Source organism: Dryas octopetala, chromosome 1 (genome assembly GCF_963921425.1).
Source record: "Dryas octopetala chromosome 1, drDryOcto1.1, whole genome shotgun sequence".
NCBI classification, from domain to species: domain Eukaryota; kingdom Viridiplantae; phylum Streptophyta; class Magnoliopsida; order Rosales; family Rosaceae; genus Dryas; species Dryas octopetala.
In genome coordinates, this window is record NC_141366.1 from 25139967 (window position 1) to 25155949 (window position 15983).

Genomic DNA, 15983 nt, shown 5'->3' on the forward strand with positions numbered 1-15983 from the left:
CCTTTACTTTTCCAAGATGATAAGATAGCCTGTTATGACTGATGATAAGATTTTGATTCGTTTAACTTTCCAAGATGATAAGATTCTGATTCGTTTAACTTTCCAAGATGATAAGATAGCCTGTTATGACTGATGATAAGATTTTGATTCGTTTAACTTTCCAAGATGATAAGATTCTGATTCGTTTAATTTTCCAAGATGATAAGATTTTGATTCGTTTACATTATCACACCTAGTCTATAAATTTCACCATGTCGTGCCTTCACCAATTCACCCTGCTTAGTAATTGCAGAAAATTCGTTTAAACTTTGCTTCAGGATGTCTACCCCCCACAATTATGATTCAGATGAAGAGATGTTTCAGGCACAACTAGACATGTACGATGACCAGCTCGCAAATATCACGGCGTGTGCCATGGCTGCTTACCGACGACATAAACAACGAAGTGAAAGAAGGCCAATACATGGAGGCACATCCCAACCACGACGATATATCCCTCGAGACCGACAACTAGGCCATGGTCTTATTATGAGCAACTATTTCGACCCTGGAGCAAGATATACTGAAGAGATGTTCCGACGACGCTATCGGATGAAGAAATCACTATTCTTAAAGATGATGCAAGATGTGTGCAACAAAGATGTCTACTTCCAACAAAGACAAGACGCTACTGGAAGATAGGGCTGTACGCCAGAGCAAAAGCTGACTTCGGTCATGAGAATGCTCTCCGCTGGGTACTCGGCTGATGCCCCAGACGAGGGCTTCCAAATTGCCCAAACCACAGTGCTGGAGTCATTCAAGAAGTTCATAAGAGTTATTCCGGAGGTGTACGGAGCGGAATACCTCCGCACACCAACAGTGGCTGATCTCCAACGGCTATTGCGTAAGGCTAAAAAAAGAGGATTCCCAGGTATGCTAGGGAGTCTGGATTGCATGCATTGGGAATGGAAAAATTGCCCAGTAGGACAACAAGGGGCATATCAAGGCCATTATCACACCCCAACTGTGATATTAGAGGCCGTTGCCGGGTACGACACGTGGATTTGGCATGCCAATTTTGGTTTTCCAGGGAGCAACAATGACATCAACGTATTGGATGGCTCACACCTTTTTGATGATGAGGAGCAGATGCGAAACCATCAGATCAAGTATAAGGTTAATGGCAATGACTACACAATGGGGTATTATCTAGTGGATCGGATCTATCCCAAATGGGCCACGCTTATACAAACAATAACGAATCCGGTAGGAGAGGCAAGTCAGCTATTTGCAAGATATCAAGAGTCCTACCGGAAAGATGTCGAGAGGGCGTTCGGGATTCTGAGGGCTAGATGGGAGATTCTAAAAAAGCCCGCCAGAGGATGGAATGTCAATGATCTGGGCTATATTATGAAGACATGCATAATTTTGCACAACATGATCATTGAGGACGAGCGTCCAGAGAACGAGGACGATGAATCGGACGATGACATTGACCACGTTCAGGAAAGAATCTCCCGGGCTGTGGCACGGTATGACACTGAACCATATGATGGAGGCCAAAGTTATCAGCCAATTCTTTTAGAGCAACGGCTTTCTCGGGTTAGGTTGATACGGTCAACAACACTCCACCGGCAACTGAAGAATGATTTGGTCCAGCACCTTTGGACGCGAGAAGGAAGTCGTGGCCAAGCACGAGGCCGACGCCGGCGATGAACGCCGAAATGTTGAAGATGTCTCCAATACCATTGTGTGTTTGTTTGTGTTTGTGTTTGTGTTTGTGTTTGTGTTTGTGTTTGTGTTTGTGTTTGTGGCTGTCGTTTTGTGTTTGTTTGTGATTGTTTTTTGTTTTATTTGTTTATGTTTATTTATGTTTGTCTTAAATTTTCTTGTTTTATGTTGGTGAAATGAAATAAAGGTATTGGTGGAGACAAAATATAGAATTTATATTTTAGGTAATAAAATTATAATTTCAAATATAGTCAATATTGACCTTATATTAAAGATCTCTTTAAAATAAAACTAATGGTATAATTTTTATAAATATTTAAACTATAAATTATAACTTAACTATAACTTAATCTAACTTAGGCTTAATTTAATTATATACAATTACATTACTCTCAGCTCTTACTCTCAGCACCACTGTAGCTTCAGCACATATCACTCTCACTCTCAGGACAAAAAATCACTTTTCAGGCCAAAAAATCACTTTTCAGGCCAAAAAATCACTTTTCAGGCTATGTCTTACTCTCACTCTCACTCTCACCACTGTGGATGGCCTAAACAATAAATACTTAACAACGATACAAAATAAAAAATGAATAGGAAAACAAGAAGAAGGAAAACAAATAAAAATAAAATAAGAAAACTAGGGAAACAAAACTAGGCACTTGGCCCTTCTTTCATCATGGGATGGTTTATGTTAGAAAAATATAATAAAATAAGGATTTTATTTTAAGGCTGAAAATAAGGGTTTTATTTGTCCTGATAAACTGGCCCACTAGAAAAAATATGGTGATAAGTCGGCTCATTCAAAATGAGCCGAGCGCTAGTCTCCTTTTTTTTTTTTTTTCATGCTTTACAATATTAATTGTAGTCACTTTTTGACCGTAACAACCATTGTCACCATGCGAGATCGCATAAAAATGATACTTGTAGATATACCTTATGTCATGTTCTTATATAAACATGACAAAAATTAATAAATCAACACAAAACACTAATTAAATTGAAGCTTATGCAGTCACATCCACACCTTAATTTCAACAGTAACAGTATTTGATACTGATTCACTGTTTAACTGAGTTACTATTTGACAATGACTATCGCTTTAGTACAAAAAAAAAAAAAAAAAATATGACGTCGAGGGGCCAAGCGCTCTAAAACGTGAGTCGACTATGATTGATCATTGAATAAAATGCATGGCATGTTTTTTAAAATTCATAAGTGTTTCCTGTTCACATGTATTTCTCATACCCTGAGCACGACAACAGTTTTCAAGACATTTTGAAATAGGTTTGTGAAATGGTTTTAAAACTGGGGGATTTCAAAAGAAAATGAACTCAACGAAAATGAGCAGTTTTATAAGATAATTTTACGGGAAATGTTTTAAACTTTATTTTTTGTCCACTCATTGAGAGTTTCTCACGTTTTGTTTTTAACATTTCCCCCCAAGTATTAGTGATTGTTGAGGTAGGGCCGCACCACGTCGAGGCATCTTAGTGGTCCATCCCCACCAATTGATATTATGGAATCAAGGTTGTGCTTGTAATTGTTATAGTAAGATGTGATTGTAAACCCTTACTAGTTATGCTGTGATATATTTGATGAAGTATTACTTGGTGTAGGTCTGAGACCCCTTTTGGTTTGTGGTTGGAGTTGGCTGTTGATAAATAGAAGTGTTTTTTTCATGTCTTAAAGGTGGGGATAGTCCAATTTTTAGGGGAGACTCTGCCAAATTTTCAGTAGAATTTTCCTTTTAGATTGACATCCCTATAAAGATCACAAGGATGAGTTAGGTTAGCGGGCCGACACTCGATTGGTGTTGGACCCCACAGGATCACTTTGGGTTTTAGGGTGGAATCTGAGGACGATCATGTCAAGGAAGGAGAAGAAATGGTGAAGATATGTTAGATGGTGGTTCTTGGGGATCTGACGGGAACATGGCTTTTAAGCTTTTTTTATTTTTACAAGATTTTTTATTTAGGTTGGAGGCCAATGATTCAGACTAATTAAGCATACTTTTAAAAGAATTGGGATTTTTTTAATGACTATTGTTTTTTTCATAATTTAAATGTTATAAGAGTTGTAAGAAAGGTTAAAATGGACTTTGTCAAAAATAATGTGGCAAATGAATATTTAACTAAATTAAATATTTTAATTGATTTGAAATTATATGTCATTAGGGCACAAATTAGGGTACAAAAATTAGGGCACTTAGCATTGCCCAATAAAAATTTCATCCAAATGAAAGAAGAAGTTGAAGCATCATAATTGATTTGTTGTTGCAATTGTTGATATACTCCTTATGACATATACTGGGCCAAGCCTTCTAATATGGAATTTCAAAAGAATTACAATTTCGTTGAAAGTTTAAATTAAAATAATTGAAACTTTTAACAAAATTTTGACAATTTTGAACCCTGAAAAAATGGAGGAATTTTTCAAAATTTAATTTCATGCTAATACGTGACCGATAATGAGTTATTTTGTTTGGTTATCTTAAAGTACTTTCCAGTTTCCAGAAGAAACCAATACAAACAGAGGCCCAATTGCTTCCTTTATTATTATTTTTTTTTTGGGTTTTTGCACTTTCTCAAAACCGACTAGTCAAATGGCTAATTATGACCCATTAATTCCTCACTCACCCAGTTCAACTACTTCACCAACATCAAGACCCTTCACTACGATCTCACCCTCAAAGTTTGGTATGGTCAACTTCAATTTGTCCTTTAACCAAGGACAACAAAATACAACTCTTCTCACACCATGGTTCAAAGGGCAACAATTTTGAAAGCTTAAGTGATAGGGACTAGGGAGGACAATACATAGCTTTAACCTACGCATGATTTATGATAAAGTTGATTAAAATAGTTAATTAGAATGCAGGGGAGAGTTGTATGAAATCCCAGTGCTTAGTAATGGAACCTAAAAGTCTTCAAGCAACAACCCAACAATTGATTCACGATGTATGTTTCAGTGATTTATTTGGGTGAGATGAAAACTATGCTGCCATCAAGCAAGATTTCTTTGCAAATTCCTTTTAAGTAGTCGATCGATCATCTTGGTTTTTAATAACAAGCCATGCAAACTATATTTATACCTTACAAATTTACACAAAGTCTCTATTTCATCTTTCTAATAAACTGTTTTCCCTGTCAGACTTTGAAGCTACACAGCCTAAACCCTTATCAGAATCTGAAAAATCAACACTAGCTATTTGAATCAAGACCAACAGACCCATTTGAATCCACCAGCTGCCTATACAAAACTGAGAAAGTATTATTAATTTGAGAAAATGATATCTCTTGGTAGGTATAGTCAAGGGCAGGAGCAGGAACACAAGTGCCTGCCCCCAACTTCTTAAGCTTGCAGGTGTCTGCACTCTCCTGCAGCCCCAGTGCAAACTCAAGTTCCACCTGCACTTCACCCATTGTGGGACGTTGGGCTCCTGTATAGCAAATACATCTCTCCATGATCTCCATATATTTTCTCAAACAATCTGGAGCTATTTTCCCAATCAGAAATGGATCCAGCATATCAGGAAATCTTCTAAGCTCTCTTGAACAAGGTTTGGCACACAACACTTCCAATAACACCTGTCCAAACGAGAACACATCAGATTTTTCGGTAAGTTGGCCAGAACGTAAGTACTCTGGATCAGCATACCCCATTGTACCCACCACCCTCGAGTTCACTCTGATTAATGCATTTGACATAGTAGGAGGACCCCATCTTGGACAACCCAAAGTCCGAAAGCTTAGCCTCCAACTTTTCGTCTAATAGAATATTGGAGCTTTTCAAATCTCGGTGGATGACAGCATGCTTAACCCCAGTGTGGAGGTAGTGTATTGCACGCGCCACCCCAAGACAGATATTGAGTCTTTGCTTCCACGACAACGGATCCTTTTCAGACGTGAAAAGGCGGTCATAGAGGCTACCATTGGGCATGTAGTCATAAACAAGGATGAACTCTCTTTCTTCTTCGCAAAACCCAATGAGAGATATAAGGTTGGGATGGTGCAGCTGACAGAGCAAATGCACCTCCGCTGTGAATTCGCGCGCTCCCTGTAATGAATTATTGGAAATGCCCTTGATTGCAACGACTGTGGCTCCGTTGTTGATGTACCCTTTATACACTGAGCCAAAGCCACCAGCATCAATGCATAAGCTGTCATTGAAACATTGAGTTGCTGCTCTGATCTCGGCAAGTGAAAAGCGATGACATACTTCTTCTAGAAAGGACCAGTTTTGGTTTAATTGTGTGGGGTTTCTTTTTTGAGATGCTTTCTTCCGTGGAGACAAGAAACACCAAACAGATTGTGCATTAAACCCCATAAACAATAATTCTGCGTTTTACAGTGCTGAAGCTATTGCCTTTGAAGCTGCTGCCCTTAAAGATTTAGAGGAACGATCTTGTGCGTGACATGCTGACAAATCCACCTATATAAGAATCATTTATACAGTATCTTAGTTCTAAATTTGATAATTTAGAGTATATATTTAATGATAATTTGAGTAAATCGATAACATACTGTACCAAAGAAAAAAAAACTACCTTTCGATAAGTTCCAGTATCCCAAAGAAATGGAGAAGTGAAGTATCTGTCTCTCCCCAATTACTCAAATCAATCAAAAATGAATTTTCAGAAATGTAATCGAGTTGGTTTTGGGTCCTTTGGGCCCCCTTTCTCACTAACAAATAAAATCAATCCAACTCTCCATTGAACACTCATATTTAGTCAATCAATTAACAACTGTTAGCGTGTTGTTTAACGAAATTAATTGTTCCAATAACTCTCACCAAAACAATTAAAAATTGTTCCAATAGCCAAAATCTAAAGATATTATAGGATCAGTCCATTAATTATTTAATTATATGCACTTCACGCGTTTCTATATGTGCTATTTCCTATACTGAAATGGAAATCATAAGAAAAGTCCCACATCTACATCAATTCCAAGCATACCAGATTGGACACTTCCTACCTTCACAATGTTGTACGTATACTGAAAACAAGGTCCCAATTTTTTCCAATCAACTACCTACCTACCTACTGTCCCGACTTCTGACTTTTTTCCTTATTGTCCTTTGGAATTTGGATGAGACATGCATGAACAATTTTAAATTGCATGAATATAGACTACAAAACTTTTAAAGTTTATAGGGGAATGAGTGACCAAGACCAATATTGTTTGTAGTGAAAGAAAAGTTGGTCCTACAAACTACTTTGTTGTAAGAAAGAAAGCTACCATCAAGTTTTGTTTTTGTTGTTCTGTAATTAGAATCAAGCAGCATATCATGGCAGAGTTTCTGGTGTCCTTTGTTGTTGAAAGGCTCGGTGACCTGCTGATCGAAAAAGCTACCTTGTTACATAACTTAAATGGGGTTAAGCAACAAGTTGAGCAGATCCAAGTTGAATTAAGGCAGATGCAATGCATTTTGAAAGATGCATATAAGAGGCAAGACCAAGATGATAGCCTTTGGAATTGGGTTTCAGAGATCAGAGAAGTTGCTTATGATGCTGAAGATGTCAGTCATGCTTTTTTCCATCAAACTCGTAACCCTAATACCAAATCCGCTCAAAAGGTAGTTTTGCTTCTTCGACCAAGCTTCACACCTTAATAAAGTTGGGTCTGAGATTGAGGCCATAACAGCTAGAATCTCAGACCTTGCCAGAAGTTCACAAATCTATGGCTTAAATGCTGTGAGACTAGATCAATACTCATCAAGTACTCAACGACAATTGAGGTGGTCTTATTCCCATATTGCTGAGCATATTGTTGGGTTAGATGGAAACATAGAGGAATTAGTGGCAGAGCTTGTGAATGAAGAAAAACATGGTCGAGTTGTGTGTATTTGTGGAAAGGGTGGTCTTGGCAAGACCACTCTGGCCAAGCAAGTTTACCACAATGATCCTATTAGGCGCTATTTTGATGGCTCTGCATGAACTTATATATCTCAACCATGCAAACCCAAAGATGTTTGGGAAGGCATTCTGATTAAACTAACCTCTCTATCAAAAGATGAGAGGGGGATCATATTCTAAAATGAGAGACGTAGAGCTTGCAAAGAAACTTTACCAGGTTCAAGAAAAGAAGCTATGTTTGGTGGTTCTTGATGACATTTAGACAACTGAGGCTTGGCAAATTCTATGTCCTTCTTTCCCAACATCTAGGAAGGAGTGCAGCAGAATTTTGCTTACAACTCGTAATAAAGAATTAGCTTCCTATGCAGATCCCAGAGGTGTTCTTCATGAACCAGGGAATTTGACTGAAGAAGAGGATTAGGAGTTGCTTCAGAGGAAGGTATTTCCGAAAAAGGATGATCTTGCAGGTAGTTTACCCCATTCTAATAATGTTTTGCATCCATATTTTATATCAGCATTTCTTTACCATAGATGATACCAATTATTATTAGTACATACTCAATTTCTTGATTCTTGGTTTGTTGATAAAGTACTAAGAGATATTATAATTACATACTCAGTTTCATGTTTGATGATATGGCTATAAATCATTTATTTTTGTTTGTCATTTATACTGACCAGTTTCATCACCTGAGTGTTTCTCTAAATTGTTTTATGCTTTAATGCAGATTTTACAATATGTAACGATAAGGAGATGTTAGAAAGGGAAATAGTTAAAAGGTGTGCAGGCTTACCATTGGTCATTGTTGTGCTTGTCAAAATCATGCTTTAGCTATAATAACTAAGCTTACTTTATTCTCCCTTAGGAGGTATTTATAGCTTAGGAGGTATTTATAGGAGTACAGCCCTAGTAAACCTAAATACATAAGAAATCTAATAAAAAAGATAAGGAAAGCTACAAGAATAAGAAAGTAAATAAATTATCCTAAGTAGAATAGGACTCCAAATTAAACCTAAATTTCACAACCCCGCCAACACTCCCCTCCAAGTTGGCACATTAGCATCTCGCATGTCCAACTTGCCAAGTGAGTTGTAGAACCCTTCCCGGAGACTACTTTGGCAAGTAAATCAGCTAACGGATCTGCATTCTTCACAAAAGTAGTAAGATCTATCAGTCTCCAAATTTCTGTTGACAAAATACCTATCAACTTCAGTACCAATCTTCAACCGATTGACAAGATCAATCAAACTCTTGGAAATCCGAAAAATAAATGATTTTATGCCAATAAAATCTACAGTCACTTTTCAAGGTAAAATTCCTTATAGATATATACTCAGCACCAAAGTAACTAGAAATGCCCTTAGCTCTCATGAATTCACCCAACAAAATATTGGGAGAATTAATATTCTGGTGTATCACAAGAGAAGTAGCGGCTCTATCATTAAGATACTTCAAGTCCCATGCTAGACCTAAACAACCCTTGTACCACTCAAAGTTGGTGGATCTCTTAATCTGCACAATACCAGGACTTCAGAAAACAAAAGAGCCAAGTTTTTTCCACTATAGCATGACTTTCCAATTATTAGCATTACTTCAGAAAAAAAAAAAAAAGATCGTCCCCTGTGTATGTGTATAGACCAACTCATTTGAAATTAATAGACTTGGTAAAAACATAAAGCAAACCAATCATCAAGAGAAACAAGCTTGCATATTAAATGTGTTCTTCTAGGAACAGAGTCCGGCATGAGATCAAGCTTCACTGATAGCTACACCAAAAGTCTGATCTCACATAGCTACCAATTCAAATAAAGCACCAAAGAAGGAATAGCAATTTCCAATACAAATGTAGAAGTTTCAGGAAGGCTTACTTGATGACTGTAAACATAATCCATAAATGATGGGACATCTGGATAGCAGAAATGTTCACCATTTTCGGTTGGTTTCTGAAAGCAAACAATGTCTCCATCCTCAAGCTGCATACAAAGACAACAATTAAAAATACTGACAAACAACATTAAGTTCATGAACACTGATAATATTTGGAAAATATGAATTCCTTGTCGATGAGTTCAAACATGACATTGGGCGCAAACTCAATTTCTTAAGCATGTAAGATAACATACGTTCCAAACCAATGCAAGATAAATCAACATTGTATACAGTATTTAGTAAATAACACTGGTGATCAGCCAGCTTGGCATCAGACAAATTAAACTCATGGTTCATGGGCCTGGGATTCAATCAGTAAACGTACAAGGTACAAGGTTGGATATGGGTACACGTTCCTCTCTTGCCCAGAATCCTGATCAAATGCCAGTACCATCCTAAGTTGTCATGTCCAACAGGGCTACGAACATGAAGGCACTAATACTCGAAATACCATGGCTCGAATTTACCCAGATGTCATACGTGCACCTATAGAGATGGTTCTATAATGTGATTCTAACAAATGAGCAAACAAAAGCAAATGATTAAAGACCGACATAAACTCAAATATTAAACTAATGACTCTGGTAAGAAACCAGATCCAACCAAGCTCTCAGAAGAAAATAAATGAAATCTTATTCGCATGGAATGACTATCAACTTCTTCTCTCAGGCGCTGCATGGTTAGGAAGCATTAACTGACACCATCCTTACCCGCAATATATCAGCTTTTATCATTATATGGACATATACAATTGAAGTTGCCTACAAAATGACAGTACGAGCTGATAAAAAATGTTATTGGATACATACCTCATAAAGGTCGATATCTTCATCGGGAGCATAGCCAGCCATTTAATTTAATTTTGACAAGATTTCAGCTGGCTTACAAGCACTCTTCACAAAAGCCTTCCAACATAACTGAAATGGAGAAAATAAGCATAATGACACTTCATATTCTACCAGTACTCAATATTAGGAGTAAGAGTAACAAAAAAAAACATTCCAAAGTACTGTAGTTGTTCATTTTCTGGATCATAAAGCTTAAAGAAAAGCAGAATAGCATCCTTCGTCTTGTCAGGTGGAGCAATAGGGTGCAAATCCTGAATAAAAATGCAGACAATCAGATGAACCGTTGCAAAGAAATTCCATTCAAGATCTACAATATTTAGTTGTAAGACTATATTACAAGCCCAAGCTCTACTACTAAGCAAAACTTTAGTTCTGCATTATGAACTTCTTGATACCTCGCTCAACTGTCCAACCTACAAGGCAACAAAAGAAATAGAGATTGAGCCACGTACATCTTTGTATACAGAGGCACTCACGTAAAAGAGTAAAAGTTAAGTAGCCAATGCACTTTTCTGGAAAATAATTTATATAGGAAGAAAAAAACTACATCGCTTGGGTTCAAATGCTGAGTAACCCAAGGAAAAGTGAAACAAAAATTTTTATTAAATAAAGGAACGACACACTACATGAAGAAGAAAGACAAATTGCCCATCTATGCTCTACAAACAAACACAAATATTAGAAGAAATACATTACAATCAGCTCAAAACACCCAACCAATCAAGATGAATGAAAGTGAAAGTAATATACCTGAATTACTTTGACAATGATGCCAATAAAGATACCAAGAGTCTAACTCATTCCCATGGAAAATCCACTTTCCACGGAAAAAGATATATTCATAAAGAAAACTGTAATTTAATATTGTTGAACCATAGAACAACAATTAAAGCAATCAAAGCCGGTTAACTAGTTGTGGAACTGAAAAAATAATAACCAACCCACCCCCCACCAAAAAAACAAAAAAAAAACTAAGGAGTCAAACAAAATAAATACACTTTTAAGATCATGTTTCGGTGCATTAAATCAGAAGGTACAAGTGTCTTGTAAGTCCTAATAAATGGACACCTTTATGAATTAACTTGTAAAGGCAGAGGCCTTAGTACCTTATCAAGTTTTACTTGTGTTAAAAGCTAGGTCATAATATATTGACACCAAGGTTGTGTAAATGTCATCTCCTATTTCCATTGTTCTCGGTGAACTACCAGTCCCAGGGAATTGGGAAAAGTTTAGAAGGATTTCCCCATGGATGATGGGTTTCTTAATCCCATACTTTTAGGCGGAAATGTCATTCTCACTAAGAGGGCATTCAAACTAGGCATAAAATTTAGTATTTATTTATTTTATAAAAACACACTAGTTGCCCTGTGTTAGTGGTAGTTAATGCGTTTTTATAAAATAAATACACACTAAATTTCATGCCTAGTTTGAATGCCGTACAATTGGCATTTGCACCTAAAAGTACGGAGTCAAGAACCCATCACCTATAGGAAAATCTTCTAACTTTTCCCAATGCCCTGGACTGTAGTTCACCGTCAACAGTTGCTGCTCCATCTTCTCCAATTTGAAGAATAATATCATTCTTTTGCCCTGCCCACTTCAACCATATCAACTCCACTGTCCATATTGATGTTCCTGAAAATGATTTACAAAACATAAGAACTTAAGCCTTATCAAATTAGATCTAAAGAAAGAGGGAAAAATCAATGTAACTATTGAATCCTTAGGTTTAGCCTTAATTGATTTAAATTTATTGATTGATTGTAATAGCTTATAGTTAAGCTGTAATTACATGTAATTATTTTACAATTACGCTGTGATTAATTCTTGTAAATGCTATGTATACCTCTGACTGAGATGACTAAAATCACTCAATTCTAAAAACAGAGGTTTTGGGTTGGTATACTGTTAGGAAACCGATCATTACACCAAGCTAACCTCAAGTATTTCTTTTAATTCTACATTACATGTCTCTTTACTTGTAAGTCTTTACATTCTTAGTTATAATGTTTATGTTGTAGATTGTGTTTTTGTAGCACAAATTGCGAAACACCCCTAAAATAATAATCCCAAATCATAGGAATTTGTGGTGTGTTTGTGGAATTCGGTGGCCAAGTCTCCATTGTTTTCGCATATTAAAGACAAATTTTTTTTTTAAAGTTTAGAATCTGATTAATAGCTTCCCATGACTACTCATCGTCTCGTAGTCGACACCATATAACTCAAAATAATCCAGGAAAAAAACGCAGACGCAGAGAAAACCCAGATCGAGAAAGATAGAAAATACATAGGAAAAAAAAAGAAAAAAGTTTAGAAGAAGAAACGACGAAGTAATCAATCAAATCTACGCCAAGTGAAGCAAACTAACCTTTCAACGTCGAGTTTTGGCAGGTGGTTCTGCGGGACTGAGGACGGCTTGCCGATCGAGAAGAAGGATGTGGGGCTGGTGCTGAGTGGAGCGTTGGCAGAAGCAGCCTGTATATATACAGTAAAAGACTAAAAGTAATAACCTCCGTTAAATAATAAAATATTTCGATCCTAACTCGGACTGGTGTATTAAAATAATAACCTAATCAAATGCATAAGATAATAATTTTTCTTAAAATCTTTTAAAACTCAGTGAATATATAAATTAATAATTGATGAAATACATAAAAAAAAAAAAAAAAAAGTAAATGATTATAAAATCCAGTTTTGGACTCCTATTCTCTTTTAGACACATCTATTTAATTAGATTTCTCAGCTAATCCACCTTATTTTCTTCCAGCCCACTTTTAATTTTTCATCCCTTCTCTGTCTCTCTTCGTCTCTCTCCTACTCCCTCTCTCATTTCTCTCTCCTCATTCACGCCCAGCCACCCCTCCTCCTCGATCTGTGTCGTCCCACGTGGGCTTGGAGGTTGAGCGATGGTGCTAAGACGGCATTGCGACGCCGATCTTGGAGCAGCCAGGTTCAGTGGCTTCTCTACCACCGTCGAGCTGCTGTTTTGAGTCCGATTAGCAATACTGAAACAACTTGTGCTATCTTCGAGTTTGGTTAAAGTTGGTAACTCGTATGTCTATCCCTCTTCTTTATGATTATGATTTCTGGTTGGTTGAGTGACTATTAATTCGTATATCTGTCATTGAATGTTTTAATTTTCTTAGAGGTCTTTGATTTTGGTGTGATTACTGTTATGGGTGTTTGATTTATGATGAAATGATTGTGGGTTATATATATTTTTGATTGAGTTGGATATTGATATGGTTCAAGTTAATCATTATATATATATATATTTGATTTAATGGCTTTACCTTTCTTCAGTTGCTAGTTTTCATGGTTAGTAATGTTTATGAAAACTGCAAGCAATCCCATAATGCAAATTAAATGCAATGGAGCCTCTGGTAGTGTTGGTATTAATTTAATGGCTTTACCTTTCTATAGTCAATCCCAAAATGCAAATGAAATGCAATGCAACCAGAAACATTCAATGGCTAAAGTATGCCCATCTGTTTGGTTGCTTTTAAAATAGAGGAATTTTTTGTAATTTATTTATTATCTTTTGTGGAAGTAGATTTTCTAAGTAAGTATTTTGAAAATTGTCTTTGTTTTCAATTGGGAATAATTTGTGGACGAAGATGGCTATGATTGTTACTGTCGAGTAGTAACTATTTGGGACAATAGTAACTATCAGACAGTTGCAATTATTGTTAATGTGAGCGCGATTTGGAAGAGCTGGGCTCGATTGAGAAATATAGTAACAATCTCACTTATATATTATGACCGACAAGCAGTAACAATATGTGAGTGGAGCTATGATTGGTTACTGTTTGTCAGTAACAATATCTAAGTGGGATTATAGTTGTTACTATTTGTCAATAACAATATCTAAGTAGAGCTATGATTGTTATTGACAAACAGTAATAATATGTAGGTGGGGCTATGGTTGTTACTACTTGTCAGTAACAATATATAAGTGAGGTTATGATTGTTACTGACAAGCATTAACAATATGTAAGTGAAGCTATGATTGTTATTACTTATCAGTAACAATATGTAAGCGGGGCTATGTTTGTTACTATTTGTCAGTAACAATATATAAGTGAGACTATAATTGTTACTGCAATATGTAATTATGTAAGTAGGGCTATGAATTCGGGAGAAAATTGATTAATTATTAATTGCTACTGCTACAGTGCTACACCAATTAATTATTAAAAAGAAACAAAAAGAAAAGACACATGACTAAGCTTTTGATCAAGGACTTGGTGCAGTGAAACCCATTCTGCTTTATGACTCCTTTCAAGCCACAAATCCAATCACAAAGTTAATTTTGGCTTTTGATGAGGTGATGTGTGGCATATATGGAAAATAAAATCAAATAAAGTTGTACGGTGGACTTTGATTGGTTTTCATTTTGATTATTTCTCATCTCTGAACAGAAATTTAAATGCAGACACTTGACTTGATTAGACCAGCTTACAAAGTGATGGATTCATTTGTTGGAATTCGGGAGAAAACCTGTGCCTTTTTTACCGTTAACACTTCCGTTTAATTTTTTAAAAAGTGGGCCTCTACAATAGTGCATGGGCCGCTATTGCTGGTGGGCCGGATAATCATGGTTTTTATTGAACAGGACTTTAAAAAAAAAAAAAACCCTAAAAGAAATAGCACATAAAAATTCATATTACATATTAAGGAATTTTTTACTTAACAATTTCTATTTTCTCAATTCAGTTCTTTCTCAAAATATGATTCTAAAGTCATTTGCCTTTTTCTTTGTACCTAAACCGAATTAAACCTCATCCTTAAAATACATATATCTTTGAAGTCATACATGTATCTGTTGAGAGAAATCTTAGTTTTGAATGAATGTCTAAATTTTTTTAATATATTTGTTTTTGTTTTTTTATAAGATACATGTATTTTTGTTAAAAAAAAACATAAAATTCTTTTTAAATTAATAAATATTCATTTATCAATAAATTAATAAATTATTCATTTATCAATGTATAAATAATCCCTCTAAAAAATAATTTTTCTTACTCATATATTAATTTGTAGAGATTTTACTGTATATGCCCTTTCAAATGTGATGGAGCCCACTCCTTATTGTATTTCAACGATTCGAACCGTTTATTTTTTAAGTATATATACAAAGATCATCCTTGCAAACAATTAAACAAATCGAAAACAATTAAGCTATTTAATTTTGATTAAATAAATAGACGTACAAAATATTTTGAATAATTTGCACATTTACCACCCAAATTATAAGGGGTGTGTGCATTAACTATCCAAACAAAAATTTTTTACTATTTTTCATCTAGACTTTGCACGGTGTAGCAATGTGGCACATACATCACATTCTCTGTTAAATTAAACAAATTTTTCTCCAAACTCCCTATTTAAGCTTCAATTTTTTTCTCCACTAATTTTTATTTAATAAAAATATTTTTTATTGCTTAACTAACTAAAACAATTAAAAAAGAATAAACCACCCAATACCCCTCCCCCCACCCGACTGCACTTCACCACCACCCAACCCTCTTCTCTGATCACCACCACCCAACCCTCCTCTCTGATCACCACCAGTCATCTTCTCTTTTCTCTTATTTCTTCTATCTTCTTCTATCTTTTTCAGTATTTCTTTTTC

The 15983-nt window shown here is 35.8% G+C and overlaps 1 protein-coding gene and 2 pseudogenes across 2 annotated transcripts; 2 read left to right on the forward strand and 1 right to left on the reverse strand.

The window, feature by feature from the left end:
• The first annotated feature begins 714 nt into the window (after positions 1–714).
• On the forward strand, positions 715–1695 carry LOC147299391 (protein ANTAGONIST OF LIKE HETEROCHROMATIN PROTEIN 1-like). The gene has a single exon (XM_086230328.1). It carries the CDS (start codon positions 715–717, stop codon positions 1693–1695), a length of 981 nt encoding a protein of 326 aa, XP_086086454.1.
• Positions 1696–4804: 3109 nt separating this feature from the next.
• On the reverse strand, positions 4805–10421 carry LOC147299392 (receptor-like protein kinase FERONIA pseudogene; annotated as a pseudogene). The gene is made up of 3 exons (XR_015119727.1): positions 10310–10421; positions 9440–9544; positions 4805–6144 (listed from the first exon to the last, which is right to left on the reverse strand). The product of XR_015119727.1 is annotated as a receptor-like protein kinase FERONIA pseudogene (transcript).
• On the forward strand, positions 6272–8402 carry LOC147299393 (putative disease resistance protein At1g50180 pseudogene; annotated as a pseudogene).
• Positions 10422–15983: the final 5562 nt, after the last annotated feature.